The 22,485-nt window shown below is 43.4% G+C and overlaps 2 protein-coding genes across 3 annotated transcripts in view; both read right to left on the reverse strand.

Annotated features, from left to right (window-relative positions):
- The window catches only part of LOC137524179 (uncharacterized), a 42,646-nt gene extending 35,334 nt beyond the window's left edge, over nt 1–7,312 (reverse strand). The window contains exon 1 of one of the 2 annotated variants that reach the window (XM_068243760.1): nt 7,240–7,312. In XM_068243760.1, coding sequence (XP_068099861.1) covers nt 7,240–7,288 — 49 coding nt within the window. In that variant the 5' untranslated portion in view covers nt 7,289–7,312. Of the gene's footprint in view, nt 1–4,420; nt 4,500–7,239 lie in introns of those variants that run through there. The other variant, XM_068243761.1, reaches the window with a different exon arrangement.
- A 77-nt stretch (nt 7,313–7,389) lies between these two features.
- The window catches only part of LOC137524180 (uncharacterized), a 30,160-nt gene continuing 15,064 nt past the window's right edge, over nt 7,390–22,485 (reverse strand). Inside the window, exons 3-6 of the mRNA XM_068243762.1 lie at nt 20,093–20,290; nt 15,548–15,620; nt 7,515–7,863; nt 7,390–7,409 (exon numbers count right to left, since the gene is read on the reverse strand). Of these exons, the coding sequence (XP_068099863.1) occupies nt 7,596–7,863; nt 15,548–15,620; nt 20,093–20,290 (539 nt within the window). The 3' untranslated portion in view covers nt 7,390–7,409; nt 7,515–7,595. The remainder of the gene's footprint in view (nt 7,410–7,514; nt 7,864–15,547; nt 15,621–20,092; nt 20,291–22,485) is intronic.

The raw sequence follows: 22,485 nt of genomic DNA on the forward strand, positions 1-22,485 counted from the left end.
AAGACTGGATGGATCTTCAGGGAATCAGGTAAGGTGAGTTTAAAAGCTACATTATTGATCTTCTTCTCAATTGGAAAAGGGCCAATATATTTAGGACCCATCTTCTTGGAAGAACAACGTAATTTAAGGTTAGTTGTTGCCAGCCAAACCATGTCTCCGGTACTAAACTCTGGACTCCATTCTAACTGAGCCTAATACAATTCATAGTCCATATTTGTGGTATATATTTCATCGATAACCATACGTATCCCAAGAGGGTAGTATAAAATATCATCTTTGGGTTATATGGATAAGGCCATTTAAATAAGTATTGTGTTATTAAGTATGAATTAAGTATGAACTTTACACCATCTTATTTGACTGCTGTATGTGAATAGTTTTTAAACCATCTCTATTAATTCATTTTAGGCACTATTTATAGACCTGAGGAAGTGTATTGTCCACCCACGAAACGCTTTGCCATATTGCAAAATAAACACAATTTTTCTACATTTTCCAATACTTGTGTTATCTGTAAGCCAACTCTGTCAGGTTCCCTGAGTGACGGGTTATATCGCCACAAGCTACACATATTGTTGCTTACACAGCAACTCACCTTTGTCAGTAATATTCTCTTGTTTAGATTTTTCCCTCTCTGGATTAACAATACTACACTACTTGGGCTCCGGTTGTCCCTGTGGTATTTATTTCTCCAAGGTGCTCACAACATCTAGCCTCCTAGGCTTTGATTACCACCAAAAGGCTGTGCTGAAACCACTCAAAGTCAAAGTCGAACATGAGCCAATGTCTCCGACACTCCTAAACTGAAGGACTATCAATGCATCTGTGTTTGGCATCCCATGTGAATAAAGTGCCCACAGCAGTGTCAGACTTATGCCAAAACAGCTCAGTGCCAGATTAATGGTGGTGAAATGGATAACATCCTCACCTTGCAGGTCTGTGTCTATTGTTCAAATCTGGGACAGGACACACAATTTGTATATTCTCCCTTTATTTTTTTCTGATTTACCACTGCCTGCTTTCAGACAACCTCCCAATTGCGACAAATGATTATCAGAAGTGCATTATCTACACCAGAAACTCCAGGCACATTACCCGGCAATAACGCAAGGTGTGAGACCTGCCCTTATATCCTGTGCACAAGCCAAATACAGATACCAAACTCACAGAAATATCATCAAATCATTGTCTGGTATGTAGGCGAATCCGCAAGTGATTGGCTCAAACTTCAAAGAGTCATCAACACTGCAGAGAGGATCGTCTGGTTACCACTGCCACTTCTGGACCTCCTGCACACCAACCTCTTGAGATTGAGGGTATATAAGATACTGAATGACCACTCCCAGCCCGGCAGGCACTTTTTTAACCGCCTCCCCTCGGGTCGCCGCCTCAGAACCATCTCCACCAGAACCACCATAGGAACTCTTTCTTCCCTCAGGCTGTTCTCCTGAACTCACTCTCCTTCTCATGCATAGGTCCCTAGGGCTTCCCCCCCCCCCCCCTGCTGTTTTGACTGTATGGCTTCATGCCTGTTGGATTTTTTATGTCTGTATACTGATCCACTATCTCATGCCCAGTCTACCACAAACAATTCCGGGTTCAACCTGGTCACACTTGGCGAATAAAGTCTATTCTATTCTATTCAAATACTAGACCAATTTCCCTATGAGTTACCGATTGTGGTATACATGATACGCTGCATGAAATGCCTCTCAAGTGGAATCTATATAGGAGAAACAGGACAAAAACTGCGCACAAGAATGAACCATCACTGCTTTAAAATCAATGAGGGTAATATGGACACCACAGTGGCCCAACACTTCTGTGAACCAGGACACAGCATGCAAGATCTAAAAGTATTTATTCTTAAGCATAACTTTAAAAATGAGCAATCAAGAAAAAAATTATGAAAATGTTCAAGACAAACATGAAGCATTTACATGTTTAAATTGTGGAATGGGTTTCATGAATGACTCGGGCTCCAGGTCTTCAGAAACCTGCAGTTCTTCCAGGTTAAAGGTCCCGACCCAATCCAGGATGGATTACAGCTGATCTGAACTGTGTGTGTGTGTGTGTTTGGAGGGATGGGGGGGGGAAAGGGAGCATGCAGTCTGTGCCAGGAGGTCATTATGCGGACATCTATGTACACTTCTTATTTTACTTTCTCACCTTGGCATTCCTTTAAATAAGTACAGTAAAATAAAAATTTTAACTTGCCAGACAATTTAAAGGGAACCTAAAGGCAGAATTATATGGAGGCTGCCATATTTTTTTTTCAAACAATGCAGATTGCCTGGCAGTTCTGCTGACCCTCTGCCTCTAATACTTTTAGCCATAGCCCCTGAACAAGCAGGCAGCAGATCAGGTGTTTCAGACTTCAGATCTGACAAGACTAGCTGCATGCTTGTTTCTGGTGTTATTCAGATACTACTGCAGAGAAATAGACCAGCAGGGCTGCCAGGAAACTGGTTTTGTTTAAGAGAAAATAAATATGGCCGAACCATATAACTCTCATAAGAACTAAAGGTGACCATTAACGGTACAATTTTTTCATCAGATCCGATTTTTCGATGCAATTTTTACAATCAAAGTTAATCGGAAGGTAATTATCAATTGTTCCCATCCCATAACAGGGTCGATTAGAGCATTTTCCCTATTCTGATTTGATTATAAAATCCAACAGTTAGATCGATTAAATTTTCTGTTTCAATCGACCATACAATAGTTTTACATCGATTTTCACCACACACTGTGTAGTTTTCTGTACAATTCGATCATAAAAATTGGGTTGAAAGATCAGTTGAAAAAATTGTACAGTTAATGGGCACCTTAAAGTCAGTTTCAGACTACAGATTGGCGTTAGGCTGCACCACACAGCTAAAAATAGGCCTTCGGGGATTACCGCGTTAGTACATGGTAATTCCAGTCTGGCAGCAGCCCAAACAAGAAGTGACGCTCACTTCCTGTGGCCGAAGCGATCACGTGGTAGCGTATTGCTACAAATACGCTTCTGTGCATGCGCGACGTGGAAAACTTGCGGTGGGTTTTCACACACACATGCATCGCCATGGACATGGAGATTTGTCCTAGCATAGAGGATGCGGAAAAAACGCCACTTCCATTGCATTGCACTGTTCGGCGTTGGTATGAAAGGCCCCATAAACTTTCATTGCCCTGCTGTGCGGTGCGTTAAAAATACTTCACTGCCCCAGTGTGAATGCACCCTAAGGTACTAACCACAAGAAAATGTATGCGTGCTCAACACCAAGCTTAACCCTTACAAGTCTGGCTTTGCAAATCTGGCTAAATTGGCTTATCATGAGGCATTGCTCATGCAAAAATGCATTTGCTTTCGCATGCCAAACTATGCAGGGTCAAAAACTAATACCGCAAAGCGGTTGCCCTGCGGCAATTAGTTCATGCTACATTAGCACTATCCAGGAGCGCCACGGGGAGGCTTCCTCACTGCCTAGGGACCACAGCAGCACCTAATATGAATGAATGCACCCTAAGGATGAGCGTTCAAAAGCAAAATGCTGTCCTGAATTAATCGGACCAGAGCATGTACAGGTATTTCAAGCATAACAGACCATGGCGGAAGACTCCCTCACCCTCGACACTGCCTCTGTGCGCTGCTGTCCATGGTGTATTCCAACCAACTCTACAACAGTTTCTCCATCTGAGCAGTGTAGGGAGGCAGCAGCCACAGAGGGCACAGGGTGCAAGCTGCCCTGCTGACTCCTTCACCTCCATCCCTCCCCTGGTGCAGGTTGGTGCAGATAGTCATGGAGGCCAGTTTGGCAGACAGGTAGCACATCCTCTGGTAGCAGCAGCCAGGTGAGCAGAGAAACAGGGAAAAGGAGGGGGAGGATTGCACATTCTGCTGGGAATTCTGGTTCACTATGAGCTTTCAGGGTGCTCTGTAACGCTGCTGGGGTGAGACATATACTGTAGGCAGTTGCAGGAGTTAAGGCCCGGCAATTCCTTTAGCTGTAAGGCAGAGTGCACTCGTGTCCTTGAAAAAAAAAACATGCCTGTTTTTTTTCAGCTAAGTTTGTCTTAGGCCGGGATCACACTTGTAAGGCTGTTTTCCCCAGCGATTCCGGGACTCTGTCAGCTTTTGCGTTTATGTTTTCTGCAAATGTTTTGCCGTGATCGTGCCACAATCTTTCTGTGTTTCCGCGGTGGCATGTACTGTATGTGAACGCGCACGCCTTGTAGGAAACAGCAGAAAGCTGTGCGATTAAAAAACACGTGGAGAATCGCAAACGCAAAACGTGAATGAACGGTCACGATAGGCGTTTTCCGCGCAAGGCTATCGACTTCAATAGCCCGTGAAATTGTGCGTGTCCTGCCATCCATGGCAAAACACCTAGTGTGTTCCCTGCATGAGGAAGGCTGTATGGTTGTCGTTACTCACCAGCCATAAGTAGAGACCTCACAGTCCAGGATCAGTTTCTCGCCCTGCAGCACAAAATGTCTGTATAACCGAGGAAAACCCCTCCCCCATATACATGTGAAACAGAAAGCTAACTCGAACAGGCATAACCTGAGATTAGGTGGAAAGTTATGTGAGCCGTCCTGTATGCACTGGCAGTCACCTCCAGGAAGTTGCAAATTTGTAAATAGAAATTACCATACTGTAACGATTGGTGTCAGCACGCAGAGAGAATCTGATTATTGGTGATCTGCAGTATCACCAAGAATGCAGATATATACCCGATTATTGATGATCTGCAGAATCACCGATAATCAGATATATTGCTAACCTCTGGACACCTATAGGTATGTGAGTGTTTGGTGTAACAGTAGTACTTTGAGTGATGCACCTGCTGAGCAGGCGATATACAGTAAAGAGACACTGCTCTGGGAGCACGGGAACCTTCCAGCAGCCTGAGGCTCTCCAAGGGGAGGAGTCAGGCTGGAGACAGGAAGGGCCAGAGAGTGAGTGACACCTAAAGGTGGGTGTCACTATCTGATCTGGAGACTATCTCTTAAGGGGAGAGATAGCTCTCGAGGTCGGCCAGGCCGGGTCGGCAACACACTGACAGATAAAGTACAAAGACCGAAGGCTGATTCGGTATCCAAGTCAAGCAGGGTCTGGCAACGGAATATCAGATATACGAGGTACCGAATCAGAAAACAGAGGAGTAGTCAGAAAAGCTATAAGTCATAACAGATATCAAACAATGCCTAGTCTGGGTGTGAGGTCCTTGGTCTCTACACCCCGGAACTAGTCTGAAGCATAACAGAATGATTTGCACAAGTTCCCTAGACTTAGGTGCGAGGTCCGTGGTCTCAGCACCCTGGAACTAGTCTGGAGTATAACACAGATGGCAATACAGTTCCCTAATCTTGGGTGCGAGGTCCGTGGTCTCAGCACCCTGGAACTAGCTTAAGCATAAACAGAATACAATTCAAATAATCTGGCTAAGTGTGAATTCCCAGGTCCACCTGGTTCAAACACACTGAAGGATCTGACTAGGTCTGAGTGCTTCCACGTAGTGATCGCAACGGCAGACAACTTGCAAGTGACCAGCAGGAACTATATATGGAGTAGTGCTCTCCAGCACCACCCCTAATTGCTCAACCAATAGTATCCTGCTCTGGAGTCAGCTGATCGGCGTGGTCAGCTGACTCTTCCTGCTTAGTATAAGAATTCTGCCTCTCAGCGCGCGCGCGCGTGTATTCCTAAGCCTATGTGCACTAACAGACTCAGCCACACCAGACACACGCTGCCGCGTGCAACCCGCCTCGCTGGACGCGGAATCAGCCGCCTGCTCAGTAGCACATTTGGCGGCTTTTCCGCGTTCTCTCACACCTTTGTTTTAGTTCAGGAAAATGGCCGCCAGCCACATGGTCCTCTGCCTGGCCTGATTAGGTGATGTTACACAAGGGAGGACTGGGGAAGAGTCCCCGTCGACTTCTTTTAAATGACCCAGATTTTTGGGCGGGATCTCAGGATCAGCCCGTGGGCTGGACAGGGTGCAGTTAACCTTTTGGGTGGACCGTTTGCGTCCACCAAAATATGACATTTACATATTTCAGCTCACCCTTCCCGCACACAAATAATCAAAGTTTCATATTCCTTAGAATATGACAATTCTTATGACATCAATCTTGCCAACCGTGGAGTATCCAGTTCCTGAGAAGTTTAATAACTTTGTCGTGGTTTACCCCAGTGCCTCAATATTGATACAAAAATGTGCAGCAAGACACCACGAATCAAATGATATAACGCCCATAACTATCCTAGGTACGGTATTCTTTAAACAAGCCAAAATCATATACTACAGTTATTTTTAATGCTGGTGGAATGGCTCCAGCATGTCTGGAGCCCTGCTGAGTGGAAGGCTTACTTCTGTTGGTGTCACCAACTGGTATCCTTTCAAATACCATGTTCACACTTAACTGTGATCTGCCTGTGAAGAGAGAAACCCTTTGTTCGGGTTAATTATAATACAAACATTGCCTTATCAAAGAGCAAACGTATTTCATGAAAAGAAGACTCTGCTTATCAGCTACAAAAAGGCAGAGACCCCAAGGCTCTGCAGTCTTCTGTACCTTAACATACAATTTGGATTGCAATTGGTGCAGAAAACCGACTGCGTTTCGTTTTCTCATGGCTGGCTGTGACAACAGGTATTTGAGAGGATGTGATATAGACCGCCAGAGCCTACATGTAGGAGGAATAAAGGCAGCCACCAGCCAATTAAAGAGTTATGAATTTTATCTGGGGCAATTCCAACATAAAAATGGAGCCCAGCACTGGCCAGACCTGTAGCCACATATCTGTTTATTTTTATGGTATGGTATCCTAGAAGCAGTTGGGTGGAGAGATCAGTTAAGAAACTCGATCAGGTCATGTACAGAATTTTATTCCAAGGTTTTCTAGGAAGAATTATCAGTATTGTTGTACATAGGACAATTGTAGCAAACTATAAATGGAGTACTGCACATACAGTATTAGTGATTGTCAGAATGAATGTCCTCTTAAAATAGTTTATAAGCCACGACTAAGTCACACAAGGTTCAGCTCTTGGTCCTCTCCAGATCACGAATGTTCTATTTACTAGATAACCATATAGGGAATGAGGAAGACATTATTCTGTGTTCAAAGTACCATTCTTGTGATGTATTCTTCAGTAGAAGTGTGTTCTTTCAATAGTTAAGTAACCAGTAGCTCACACAAGATCCAGCTCCTGATCTGCTCCAGTAAACGTACGTTCTCTTACTCACCAGATATCCATATAATGTGGAAGAAATTAGTTATTGTTCGAGGCACCATCCTTGTCTTGTAGCTACAGAACAAGTGTCTTCTTTCAATAGCTAAGTCACCAGTAGTTCACACAAGGTCTAGCTCTTGGTCTGCTTCAGTACACTTATGTTCTCCTACATACCAGATAGCCCTATAAGGAATGAGGAAGAAATTATTCATTGGTCGAGGCACCATCCTTGTCTTGTAGCTACGGGACAAGTGTCTTCTTCCAATAGCTAAGTCACCAGTGGCTCACACAAGGTCCAGCTCTTGGTCTGCTCCAGTACACGCATCTTCTCCTACTCATTAGATGTCCATACAGTGATTGTAGAAGGCATTATACATAGTTTGTAGCACCATCCTTGTGTTCTAGTCGATACTCCTCTACTAAGTTACACAGGAGATGGTTCTTGATGAGCTCAGGCTTTCTCATATATATTTTTGCACATAGAGGACATGATGCTTCTCTCTCATGCTGGTTTGCCCAGTGTCTCCTCACACAGTACATGCAGAAGCTGTGCCCACATGGTAGAGTCACAGGATCTGTGAAGACGTTTGTGCAGATGCAACAAGTCAGACGCTCAGTTAGATAAGAGGGTGGTGACCTGAAAGATGACAGAGGACACAAGGGTCAAATTATGACATTATTTCTGACCTTGTAGTTTTTGAGAAAAATAGATTGTAACTACCCTGGTGTTCTGTTACCTGCGCCAGGGTGGCGGCGCAACAGTTAAAAAAAAAAAAAAAAAATTTTTAAATCATGTAGCTAGCCTAGCGCTAGCTACATGATACCCCCCTTCCTGCGGCGTCCGCCCGCAATGCTCTATCGCCGCCGGCGCGTACCCCCGTTCTGAACGGAATTTCCTTAAAGTGAACCAGAGACGAAGCACCCTTGTGTATTTTACCATAGAAATCAGTGGGAACATTAGAGAAAACATTTACCATGCTCTCTGTTCCATCCTCACTGCTAAAAGTGTCTGTTATCTAGCTGAGATAAGAATCCCGGACTGAGCATTGATTCTGGCTTTGCTATAATGACTCAGCTATAATGATTCCTGAGCAAAGCCAGCAGGGGGCAGGCTTGGACTTGAAGACAGCAAAGAACACAGTCTCAGCTATAATTATTCTGTAGCAAAGCCAGACCGACTGCTTAGTCGGGATTCTTATCTTAGAGGTGATAACAGGCAAATTAAACAGAGAACAATGTAACAAAGAGCAGATTAGGTGTTTACTGTCATGTTCCCACTGATTTATAAGGTAAAATACATGAGGTTGCTTCATCTCTGGTTCTCTTTAAGGGCTTCCCCGTCGCCATGACGACGATCGCGATGATGTCGTCGACGTCGTGACGTCAGACGGAGTCCCGATCCACCGCAATAATTGGCCAGGCTGCGCAGGGGTCTCGGCGGGGGGTCGTTACACGGGGGGTAGCGGCGGCGAGCGGGACCAACACGCAGCAAGCAAAGTGCTTGCTGCATGTTTTAAAAAAAAAAAATTGTGAAAATCAGCCCAGCGGGGCCTGAGCGGCGCCCTCCAGCAGTCATGGACGAGCTGAGCTCATCCATACCGCCAAGGAGGTTAAAGATCTCGTGCTGTGTGTGGGAAATGTTTCACCAGCCGCCGACTTTAGTGTTTAATAGCACAGCCCCCTAACATGCTAGAAACACCACATTTGCAGGGTATGTGGAGGAGGACAGTGGGTACAAGACCATTTTTTTTTTCAAAAAGACCTTATAGTTTTTTTCAAAAAGACCTTATAGTTTTTGTAAAAAATCTATTATAAATTTCTTGTGCTGAGTGTGGGAAATGTTTTAACAGCCGCCAACTTTAGCCGTTAATAAAAAAGCCCCCCTATGTGCTAGAAATGTGCAGGGTATGTGAAGGAGGACAGTGGGTACAAGATTATTATTTTTCTTTCAAAAAGACTTTATAGTTTTTGAGAAAATCAATTTTAAAGTTCTGAGTGTGGGAAAGGTTTCACCAGCTGCCGACTTTAGGGGTTAATAGCAAAGTCCCCTTACGTGCTAGGAACACCAGAAATTTGCAGAGTATGTGGTATGCCGGTGAAACATTTTCCACACGCAGCACGATAACTTTAAAATCAATTTTTTTTTTCAAAAACTATAAGGTCTTTTTGAAAAAGGTTTTCCTCTTGTACCCCACTGTCCTCCTCCACATACCTTGCAAATTTGGTGTTTCTAGCACGTAAAGGGGATTTGCTATTAACTGCTAAAGTTCGCGGTCATTCCCTGCCATTTAAGTTTATGGTGACCGCTGCAAACAGCCAGTTCACGAACATTTGCTGTAAACTCGCATTAGCGACCTGAAAATGTGATGTTAGCTACATCAATATTAACTAACTGCCGACAGCTCCACGTCAATTGGCATGAATGTGGCGGCAGTCCCAGGACCACTCCACGCCGATTGGCGTGAATGGTTTCCTATGGGGATTGCAGGAGAGTGAGCGCGCATCAGCTTTCAGTCTCGGAGACTGTTAGACGGCGAAATCGCCGTCTAATAACTATGTACAGCGCTGCAATCTAAGGCAGCGCTGTACTGGGGACAGCCGTGTGACATGGCTGTCCCCCTGGGAGACACAGGAGCGATTCGCTGTGATAGGCTGACTGGAGGAGGGAGGGAGAGAAAATTTAAAAAATAAGTAAATTTATAAAAATAAGTAAAATTTATAAAAATTATAAAAAAAACCCAAACAAAAATATTTACAAAAAAAAAAAACATTGGGGGAGCGATCAGACCCCACCAACAGAGAGCTCTGTTGGTGGGGAGAAAAAGGGGGGGGATCACTTGTCTGCTGAGTTGTATGGCCCTGCAGCGAGGCCTTGAAGCTGCAGTGGCCCATTTAGTAAAAAATGGCCTGGTCACTAGGGGGGTTTAACACTGCGGTCCTCAAGTGGTTAAGATGCACAGGAGATGTGATAGGACATCTAAACATGCCTAAAATGACTGAGATTTGGATCCTCCGCACATCAGTTGTAAGGCAACATCACAGGGCCAAGGCTGTACAGGCAGGGAGTCAATTGTACAGCTGATGATACGTTCTGTTGCTATGCGGGACAGCGCCAAACTGACATCATGTGGTGGGCTGTCTGAGTCGTGCCAACAAGAACTAATCTACTTGGTGGCTGAGTGGCAGTAGCTGGTTGGGGGCTACCATACACACACTGGATTATCAACAAAGACGGTCATTATTGCCCATCTCCATGACTGTAATCGAGTAGTGGGCTTTCTTCCATGTGCGTTTCTGCATTTTTTCCTGCGTTTCCGTTTTGATTAAATATTGACATTCAGCAAGTGCAACAAATTATCAGGTGATCTTTACCACAAACGCTTGCAATTTTAACCACTTCAGGACCACAGTCTTTCTACCCCTTAAGGACCAGGCACTTTTTTTCCATTCAGACCACTGCAGCTTTCACGGTTTATTGCTCGGTCATACAACCTACCACCTAAATGAATTTTACCTCCTTTTCTTGTCACTAATAAAGCTTTCTTTTGGTGCTATTTGATTGCTCCTGCGATTTTTACTTTTTATTATATTCATCAAAAAAGACATGAATTTTGGCAAAAAAATGATTTTTTTTAACTTTCTGTGCTGACATTTTTCAAATAAAGTAAAATTTATGTATACATGCAGCGCGAAAAATGTGGACAAACATGTTTTTGATTAAAAAAAACCCATTCAGTGTATATTTATTGGTTTGGGTAAAAGTTATAGCGTTTACAAACTATGGTGCCAAAAGTGAATTTTCCCATTTTCAAGCATCTCTGACTTTTCTGCGCACCTGTCAGGTTTCATGAGGGGCTAAAATTCCAGGATAGTACAAATACCCCCCAAATGACCCCATTTTGGAAAGAAGACATCCCAAAGTATTCAGTGAGAGGCATGGTGAGTTCATAGAAGATTTTATTTTTTGTCACAAGTTAGCGGAAAATGACACTTTCTGACAAAAAAAAGAAAAAAAAAAAGTTTCCATTTCTTCTAACTTGCGACAAAAAAAAATGAAATCTGCCACGGACTCACTATGCTCCTCTCTGAATACCTTGAAGTGTCTACTTTCCAAAATGGGGTCATTTGTGGGGTGTGTTCACTGTCCTGGCATTTTGGGGGGTGCCTAATTGTAAGCACCCCTGTAAAGCCTAAAGATGCTCATTGGACTTTTGGCCCCTTAGCGCAGTTAGGCTGCAAACAAGTGCCACACATGTGGTATTGCCGTACTCAGGAGAAGTAGTATAATGTGTTTTGGGGTGTATTTTTACACATACCCATGCTGGGTGGGAGAAATATCTCCATAAATGACAATTGTTTTATTTTTTTTACACACAATTGTCTATTTATAGAGATATTTCTGCCACTCAGCATGGGTATGTGGAAAAATACACCCCAAAACAAATTATACTACTTCTCCTGAGTACGGGGATACCACATGTGTGGCACTTTTTTGCACCCTAACTGCGCTAAGGGGCCCAAAGTTCAATGAGTATTTTTAGGATTTCACAGGTCATTTTGAGAAATTTCGTTTCAAGACTACTCCTCACGGATTAGGGCCCCTAAAATGCCAGGACAGTATAGGAACCCCACAAATTACCCCATTTTAGAAAGAAGACACCCCAAGGTATTCCGTTAGGAGGATGGTGAGTTCATAGAAGATTTTTTTTTTTTTGTCACAAGTTAGCGGAAATTGATTTTAATTGTTTTTTTTCACAAAGTGTCATTTTCCGCTAACTTGTGACAAAAAATAAAATCTTCTATGAACTCACCATACTCCTAACGGAATACCTTGGGGTGTCTTCTTTCTAAAATGGGGTCATTTGTGGGGTTCCTATACTGCCCTGGCATTTTAGGGGCCCTAAACCGTGAGGAGTAGTCTTGAAACCAAATGTCGCAAAATGACCTGTGAAATCCTAAAGGTACTCATTGGACTTTGGGCCTCTTAGCGCACTTAGGGTGCAAAAAAGTGCCACACATGTGGTACCACCGTACTCAGGAGAAGTAGTATAATGTGTTTTGGGGTGTATTTTTACACATACCCATGCTGGGTGGGAGAAATATCTCTGTAAATGACAATTGTTTGATTTTTTTTTACACACAATTGTCCTTTTACAGAGATATTTCTCCCACCCAGCATGGGTATGTGTAAAAATACACCCCAAAACACAATATACTACTTCTGAGTACGGCGATACCACATGTGTGACACTTTTTTGCAACCTAGGTGCGCTAAGGGGCCTAACGTCCTATTCACAGGTCATTTTGAGGCCTTTGGATTCTAGACTACTGCTCACGGTTTAGGGCCCCTTAAATGCCAGGGCAGTATAGGAACCCCACAAGTGACCCCATTTTAGAAAGAAGACACCCCAAGGTATTCTGTTAGGAGTATGGTGAGTTCATAGAAGATTTTTTTTTTTGTCACAAGTTAGCGGAAAATGACACTTTGTGAAAAAAAAAACAATACATATTCAATTTCCGCTAACTTGTGACAAAAAATAAAATCTTCTATGAACTCATCATACACCTAACAGAATACCTTGGGGTGTCTTCTTTCTAAAATGGGGTCACTTGTGGGGTTCCTATACTGCCCTGGCATTTTAGGGGCCCTAAACCGTGAGGAGTAGTCTTGAACCCAAATGTCTCAAAATGACCTGTGAAATCCTAAAGGTACTCATTGGACTTTGGGCCCCTTAGCACAGTTAGGCTGCAAAAAAGTGTCACACATGTGGTATCGCCGTACTCAGAAGAAGTAGTATAATGTGTTTTGTGGTGTATTTTTACATATAACCATGCTGGGTGGGAGAAATATCTCTGTAAATGACACATTTTTGATTTTTTTTACACACAATTGTCCATTTACAGAGAGATTTCTCCCACCCAGCATGGGTATGTGTAAAAATACACCACAAAACACATTATACTACTTCTCCTGAGTATGGCGATACCACATGTGTGACACTTTTTTGCAGCCTAGGTGCGCTAAGGGGCCCAACGTCCTATTCACAGGTCATTTTGAGGCATTTGTTTTCTAGACTACTCCTCACAGTTTAGGGCCCCTAAAATGCCAGGGCAGTATAGGAACCCCACAAGTGACCCCATTTTAGAAAGAAGACACCCCAAGGTATTCCGTTAGGGGTATGGTGAGTTCATAGAAGATTTTATTTTTTGTCACAAGTTAGTGAAAAATGACACTTTGTGAAAAAAACAATAAAAATCTAATTTCCGCTAACTTTTGACAAAAAATAAAATCTTCTATGAACTCATCATACACCTAACAGAATACCTTGGGGTGTCTTCTTTCTAAAATGGGGTCACTTGTGGGGTTCCTATACTGCCCTGGCATTTTACGGGCCCAAAACTGTGAGTAGTCTGGAAACCAAATTTCTCAAAATGACTGATCAGGGGTATAAGCATCTGCAAATTTTGATGACAGGTGGTCTATGAGGGGGCAAATTTTGTGGAACCGGTCATAAGCAGGGTGGCCTCTTAGATGACAGGATGTTTTGGGCCTGATCTGATGGATAGGAGTGCTAGGGGGTGACAGGAGGTGATTGATGGGTGTCTCAGGGGGCGGTTAGAGGGGAAAATAGATGCAATTAATGCACTGGGGAGGTGATCGGAAGGGGGTCTGAGGGGGACCTGAGGGTTTGGCCGAGTGATCAGGAGCCCACACGGGGCAAATTAGGGCCTGATCTGATGGGTAGGTGTGCTAGGGGGTGACAGGAGGTGATTGATGGGTGTCTCAAGGTGTGATTAGAGGGGGGAAATAGATGCAAGCAATGCACTAGCGAGGTGATCAGGGCTGGGGTCTGAGGACGTTCTGAGGTGTGGGCGGGTGATTGGGTGCCCGCAAGGGGCAGATTAGGGTCTAATCTGATGGGTAACCGTGACAGGTGGTGATAGGGGGTGATTGATGGGTAATTAGTGGGTGTTTAGAGGAGAGAAGAGATGTAAACACTGCACTTGGGAGGTGATCTGATGTCGGATCTGCGGGCGATCTATTGGTGTGGGTGGGTGATCAGATTGCCCGCAAGGGGCAGGTTAGGGGCTGATTGATGGGTGGCAGTGACAGGGGGTGATTGATGGGTGGCAGTGACAGGGGGTGATTGATAGGTGATTGACAGGTGATCAGTGGGTTATTACAGGGAATAACAGATGTAAATATTGCACTGGCGAATTGATAAAGGGGGGTCTGAGGGCAATCTGAGCGTGTGGGCGGGTGATTGGGTGCCCGCAAGGGGTAGATTAGGGTCTAATCTGATGGGTAACAGTGACAGGTGGTGATAGGGGGTGATTGATAGGTGATTGATGGGTAATTAGTGGGTGTTTAGAGGAGAGAATAGATGTAAACAATGGATTTGGGAGGTGATCTGATGTCGGATCTGCGGGCGATCTATTGGTGTGGGTGGGTGATCAGATTGCCCGCAAGGGGCAGGTTAGGGGCTGATTGATGGGTAGCAGTGACAGGGGGTGATTGACGGGTGATTGACGGGTGATTGACGGGTGATTGACAGGTGATCAGGGGGGATAGATGCATACAGTACACGGGGGGGGGGGGGGTCTGGGGAGAATCTGAGGGGTGGGGGGGTGATCAGGAGGGGGCAGTGGGCAGGGGGGGGGGGATAAAAAAAAAAATAGCGTTGACAGATAGTGACAGGGAGTGATTGATGGGTGATTAGGGGGGTGACTGGGTGCAAACAGTGGTCTGGGGGGTGGGCAGGGGGGGGGTCTGAGGGGTGCTGTGGGCGATCAGGGGGCAGGGGGGGGGGAAATCAGTGTGCTTGAGTGCAGACTAGGGTGGCTGCAGCCTGCCCTGGTGGTCCCTCGGACACTGTCACCACCAGGGCAGGAGGCAGCCAGTATAATAGGCTTTGTATACATTACAAAGCCTATTATACAATGTAAGTGCGGCGATCCGGGTGCTAGTAACCCGCCGGCGCTTCCGAACGGCCGGCAGGTTACTACGAGCGGTGGGCGGAGCCAGTCCCCGGCGGCTGATCGCGTCACGAATGACGCGATCGCCGCATAACCACTCCCGCAGCCGCCCCCGCCGATGGGCGTATTGCGGTCGTTTGGGCCCGGACTTTGCCGCCGCCCATCGGCTGGGGGCGGTCCTTAAGTGGTTAATATGCACATAAAAATGCACTTTGTATCACACAGCAACCCAATGTTTGTGTGTCTTATAGACTTAAATTATGAACAAATGTGCATGTGTGTTCTGCTCTGTGGTAAAACACATGCAATTCTAATATGCCGGAGTGATAGTGAAAGCTGTTTACCTTGTATTGTCAACTGGGTCTCCCTGTTTCCTCGAAGAATCCGTTTCTGATGTTCCTGGCTCCGGTTTTGCAGCTGGAAGAAAAGACACATTTTGTTAACGTATACTGAGCACTGGGTGCTCCCAGTGACGAAAAACTTCTTAGAGGGAATCTTAAGCGAGAAAAATTATTTAAAATAAACACATGACGTAGCCGCAAATGAATATTACATAATAACCTCTCAGAAGCTCACCATTTTCCTCTTACAGTGATCCCCTCCAGTGCTGACAAGATTTTGTCACAACTGAAACATACCAGTTGCTGTCAGTTATATATCAGCAGCTGTCAGTTACAACTGAATGTGCAAGGTAATGTCCATGTTTCCCTATGGCTCAAGTGGGTGATATTATAGTTTAACAGTGTGCTGACCAGAAAGCTGTTATGGGGTAATGGCCTTTTTTAAAATTGAGGATGGAGAATTCCATTGATCACAGTGGGCAAACAGGATGCAGGAGAGGAGAAAGATTGATAAGTAGACTACACAGGAGGGAAGTATGACTTGTGTATGGTGATTTTGACTTTTTATTTTCAGTTCAGGTTTAGAGATGTGGCGAATGGTTCCCGAACCGTTTGCCGGCGAACATCTCCAAATCCCTGGGGCTCTTACTACTTCCGGGTCGCACTGACCCGGAGTAGTACGCCTGCGCTGCCTAGCGCGTCATGAATGAAGTCACGCACACGCGCAGAGAGTACCCGGCAACAGGAGCGCGATCTAGGATGCGCTCCACTGGGCAGCGCAGGCGTACTACTCCGGGTCAGTGCGACCTGGAAGTAGTAAGAGCCCCAGAGATGTTCGCCGGGCGAACAGTTCGCCACATCTCTATTCAGGTTCTCTTTAAACAAATCTCTTAAGTAGAGATTGCTCGAACCTCCGATTTTGGCTTCACGAACCTTGAAAGCGAACTTCCACAAAAGTTTGTGTTCGCGCCAACCATGCGAACCGCAATAGACTTCAATGGGCCGGCGAACTTTGAAAAATACAAACACTGTTTCTGGCCACAAAAGTGATGGAAAAGATGTTTCAAGGGGTCTAACACCTGGAGGGGGTCAGTGACTACATGAGGAAAAACATTTTCCTGACCGTGGGAAAATTAAACGTCCGACTTTAGCGGTTAATAGCAAAGTCCCCTTACATAGTAGAAACACCACATTTGCAGGGTATGTAGAGGGGGGACAGTGACTACAAGAGGAAAAAAAATATTTCAAAAAGATCTTATATGTTTTGAGAAAATCGATTTTAAAATTTCAAAGAAAAATACTATACATTTAAAATGTGTAAATGACAGTTCTTAGGGAAACAATTCCCGCCGACTTTAGCAGTTAATAGCAAAGGCCCCTTACATCCTAGCAACACCAAATTTGCAGGATATGTTAAAGATAGTGGGAAACATATTTAAAAAAATATATATATTTTTTTAATTTAATTTTTTTTGTTATGTTATGCGACCCCTGTGCTACTGCACGGCAATAGTCAAATTATCACCTGAGTGGCCACCAGAACATCCCACAGCCTGAGCATGCACACTCACTACATGATACTGTGTATGCTTATGCAATTATCAAAGGCTCATATCGGTTACCATTTGCCAAGTCTTTCTGGAGGTCTTGGGCCACCTGATTCTCATCAATGCCACTCAGGACAGCCAGAGTTAGCTCAGCCCCATAATCATCCTTGTAGTAGCTGCGGATCAGGTCCACAACATCCTCCTTGTATGCTTGCTCTAGCCTTCCTCGGGGAACCTTCATGTAGCCCTCCCTAATCTTACTATCGTTCAGTCTGTACTTGAACTTCTTGAAGCTGTTTCTGGGCAATTCCTCCAGGGCGGTTATTAGGGCATCTCGCACGGTCCTCGCCATCTCCTTTTATGTAATGTCTGTAAAACACTAAAGTCCAGCTGTGAAGGCTCCTATTCTTCTGTAGAACTTTTTATCAAGGGAGAAGGTATTCCTCAACCACTTCTACAAGTCCACCAAGTCCAGCTGTGAAGGCTCCTGTTGTTCTGTAGAACTTCTTAATGAAGAATGTATTTATCTCAATCACGTCTACAAGTCCAACAATTCCAGCTGTGAAACTGGGTTTGTAGTGATCCTTTTTTTCCTAAACAAACAGCTCTACCACGTCTACAAGTCTGACAGCTCGCTGATCACTGGATTCCTTCTTTTCTGTGAGTCACCCATTGTCAGGCAGGAAGTTATTATTCACAAGCTTAGTAAGCAGGTAGTAAAAGATACAGTGCTTGTGTTTCCTCCCCCCTCCCACTGGGCATTACTCATCTCTTGCTGGAAAGCTAGCTTCAGCTCAGTTCCGCTGTGTATTGTATGGACTCGACTTTCACTTGCTTGCAAGTAAAGTCTCATACTACCATTTGATGGAAAACAATGAAAACAGAACAATGGATGATGGATTGTCCAATTATTGACCAAGAAAAAAGGCTGTACAAGCCAGCAAAATTTAAAGCGGAATATAACCCTGCATTTCTTCTTTGCTCTAAAGAATTAATTTACAGCATATTATATGCAACCAGCATTTTTTTTTTTAACTAGACCAGCATTCGAGGGTTACACACAGAGCTTGAAAGTTCAGTGCATTGAAATCTGGACGCATACGAAGTTGTAGATAATGTTATCTTGTGTTTACTTAAATGTATCAAGTGAGGAATGTGACACATTCTCTGACTGTGCAGAAGCAGCTGGAAACAGAAAGACACTGAAAGCATGTCTGCCTTCACTACATAATGAATAAAACCAGTTATTAATAAAATGCAAAGTCAGCTCACAAAGCAAAAAACTGTACTTTTGGGAAGCTATAATTTCTAAATGAATAATGATACTTATGCACAAATACAAATATGATAACTGTATGGCATATAAAAAGTAGGAAAACATGTTTTTATTGAATATTATGTCCAGGTTTTATAACAATAAATATGACACTTCTGACTTTTGTCATATCGTGCAAAATGCCATTTATTTCAGTAATTCAAGTTAAAGTGACACTGAAGCGAAAATAATCTTCTGAGATAATGAACTGTATGTGTAGTACGAAAAATGAATAGAACTTTAGTAGCAAAGAAAAGAGTCTCATTTTTATTTTCAGTTATATAGCTTTTTTTTTTTATAACATTGCATCATCCTCTAATATTTGCAGTTTACAAACTGCACTCTGCATTTTAAACTATGAAACAGAGCAGAGCTAAGGACCCTTTGTACTTTCCTGCAGTAAAAACTTATCTGAAGTTTTCTTTCACTGTTTCTTTGAGGTAGAAGTGCTTCAGAAAATAGGACCGTCTCTGACCCAAGTTGGGTCGGAGAGCTCAGAGAAGCTCTTTTGCATCGGTGACAACTGTAGTTTAACACTTCCTGTACTGGAAACAATTTGTGACTGAGTTATTTGCTACTAATGTTCTATTTCCTAGCTGTACTACACATACAATTCATTATATCATACGTTTATTTTCACTTCAGATGGGTGTGGCTGCAGCCCCAGGACCGCCTAACGCCGATCGGTGTCAGGTCCTGCAGGAGATCATATGCACTGATGCGCGCGCATAGCTGCTTGGATGGCGGAGCTCTGTTTCTGGCCTTCAGTCTCCCAGCGGGGATTGCCGCTAGGAGACAGTTAGATGGCTATTAACGTAGTACAGCGCTGCGATCTAAGGTGGCACTGTACTGGGGACAGCCGTGTGACACGGCTGTCCCCCTAGGACACAGGAGATCAATCGGCTCTCATAGGCTGAAGCCTATGACAGCCGATCGCCATGAGTGGCTTGATTGGCTGGCTGGGGGGGGGGGGGGGGGGTAGGAGTGTTTTTATTTTTTTTATTAAACAAATAGTAAAATTTATGGAAAAAAAAATATATATTTTATATATATATATATATATATATATATATATATATTTATATATAGCCCCTGCAGCTTTAAGGGCTTGCTGTAGGGCCGCACAACTCGGCACACAAGTGGTTCCCCCCCCCTTTTCTCCCCACCAACAGAGCTTTCTGTTGGTGGGGTCTAATCTCTCCCCCAGTGTAATATATATATTACAAAAGGGGGGGGGGGACCACTTGTGTGCAGAGTTGTGCGACCCTACAGCAAGCCCTTAAAGCTGCAGTGGCCAATTTAACAACAAATGGCCTGGTCTTTAGGGGGGTTTAACACCATGGTCCTCAAGTGGTTAAAAGGTGAAACTAATATATGAAATACTCATTACATGCAAAGCAAAATATTTTAAGCCTTTATTTGTTATGTTGATTACGGCTTCCAGCTTATCAGAATCCCAAAATCACAATCTCTGCCCATTAGAATAGTGTGAAAATGTTCAATATTCTCAGCTCAAAGTGTCAGACTCTAATCAGCTAATTTATTCAAAACACCTGCAAAGGGTTCCTATTTCATATATTAGCTTCACCTTTTAAGTTGTATTACTGAAATAAATGGGCTTTTGCACGATATTCTAATATTTCGAGTTTCACCTGTATATCTCTGCAGTAACAGAAGCCGCTCTACCTGTGCCTTGAGGTAGTGTTCCTAGTAAGGCAGCTGTACAAATGGCCAAAGAGCCCACTCTCTTGTCCTGCAGGTCCCGGATGAGAGATTGATTGTGTTTCTGTAGTATATTTATCTTCTCCTGGGAGGTATGTTGGCTCCGCACTACATCATACTGTTCCAGATTGTCCTGATGGAGGTCCACTAAGTGTCCACTGCCTGCAATGCATGGGCAATGCCAGAATTATTCTGGAAGAGGAGAACTTATTAATAGACCACAACAACCACAAACTGTCCACAGATCTTTAAAGCAAATAATAAATCACAAAGCTTGTATCCTAAACTCCAGTTCTAGGTATATTGTTTTATTTTAACCACGAAAAGGGATTAGGAAAATGTTAGTATTTTTAATGGCTAGACTAGACTGTGGCAGGGATAGCAGATTGTGACTGGAATACACAGAATCACACACAATCATGGAGGTTCACTGGGTGGGCTCTAAGTGGTCACTGCTCTCTACAGCTAGCCATACACAGGACGATAACTGCTTGATATGTCAGACCAATCAATCTATCTGTTTGGAATTGGATTGGATAGTGATGGCGGGAATTTTGACATTCTTCACTTAGGGGTGTACTCAGTTTTGTGGCCAGCAGTTTAGACACAAACTGAGTGTTTTTGATGGGATATATAATTTACACTGGTAAGTTAACCACTTAACCCTTAAAGGGAACCAGAGACGAAGCACCCTTGTGTATTTTACCATGTATATCAGTAAGAACATTAGAGAAAACACTTACCATGCTCTCTGTTTCCTCCTCACTGCTAAAAGTGTCTGTTAACAGCAGTCACAAGAATCCCAGACTGAGCAATTAAATCTGGCTTTGCTGGGAATGATTATAGCTGAGTCATTATAGCAAAGCCACAAGGGGGCAGGCTTGGGCTTGAAATAACACCACAGAATACAGACTTAGCTATAATCTTTCTGTAGCAAAGCTAGACGGAGCAGCCTGACTTCTCAGTCGGGGATTCTTATCAGACGTGATAACAGTCAGATTACACAGAGAACAATGAAACAAAGGGCAGATTAGGTGTTTACTGTCATGTTCCCACTGATTTATAAGGTAAAATACAAGAGGGTGCTTCATCTCTGGTTCTCTTTAAGGCTGTCACCTTATGGATCCAACCAATTTTCACATTTCAGTGCTCCTCCCATTCATTGGCCAGTAACTTTACCACTACTTATCACACCTGAATGAACTCTATCTTGTTTTTTTTCAGGACAAATTACCGGTAGGCTTTTTTGTAGTTTTAAATTATTTTATTTTCTATGCATTTTAAAGGGAAGAACAAGAAAAAAAAAAAGAAAAAATACACTATTTCTCCAATTTCATCCACTATGCTTTTAAAATAAACAATGCTACTGCAGATAAAACCCACACATTTTATTTGCCCATTTGCCCTAGTTATCCAAACATTTAAATTATCTCCTAAGACATGTATGGTGATAATATATTATTTGTAAATAAAAGGTGTATTTGTTTCTGTGTTGTCTTTTTGTTTCCTACTTGTTCCCTAGCAGTAATTACAAGCCCTCATTTGCAAAAATAACAGTGATATACCCTCATGGCATACTTAAGTTTTTGTTTTTACAATAATAATACAATACAATAACATTTCTATAGCGCTTTTCTCCCATAGGACTCAAAGCGCTTAGGCACTCTCAGATTCAGTAGTTAGTAGGATGAAGTATTCACACAACAAAAGTTATATTTCTGCAAATGCCAGACTGAACAGGTGGGTTTTCAGTCTGGATTTAAACACATCCAGGGATGGGGCTGTCCTGATCTGTTGAGGTAAGGAGTTCCAAAACATAGGGGCAGCATGACAGAAGGCTCTGGGACCAAAAGTTTCCAAGTGGACTCTGGGTATGACTAGATTATTAGAACCTGTGGATCTGAGAATGCGGGGATTGCTACGCAGCTGTAACATATCTTTCAAGTATCCAGGGCCTAGATTATTCAGGGATTTAAATGTCAGTAGGCCGATCTTGAATAGGACCCTCCATTCTATAGGTAGCCAGTGAAGGGAATGCAGGACTGGCATTATGTGGCAGTGACGGGGTTGGTTGGTTAGCAGTCTGGCAGCAGTATTCTGTATTTTTCTTGTTATTACAAGCTTTTTATTTTGGTATAGGATATATGAATACAAATTGTTTTTCTTTAGATTAAGTGTCACTAAAAAAACAACTTCTCACAGTTAAAATATACCACATATCTCTCATTTGATAGTTAGTTGGACATTGCTACTTGTTTTTATGAATGATCACTTTTACTGGCTGTAACAGTCATCATTTAAAGAGACACTGAAGCGAAAAAAAAAACTATGATATTATGATTTGTATGTGTAGTACA

This window comes from Hyperolius riggenbachi, chromosome 7 (genome assembly GCF_040937935.1).
Source record: "Hyperolius riggenbachi isolate aHypRig1 chromosome 7, aHypRig1.pri, whole genome shotgun sequence".
NCBI lineage: Eukaryota > Metazoa > Chordata > Amphibia > Anura > Hyperoliidae > Hyperolius > Hyperolius riggenbachi.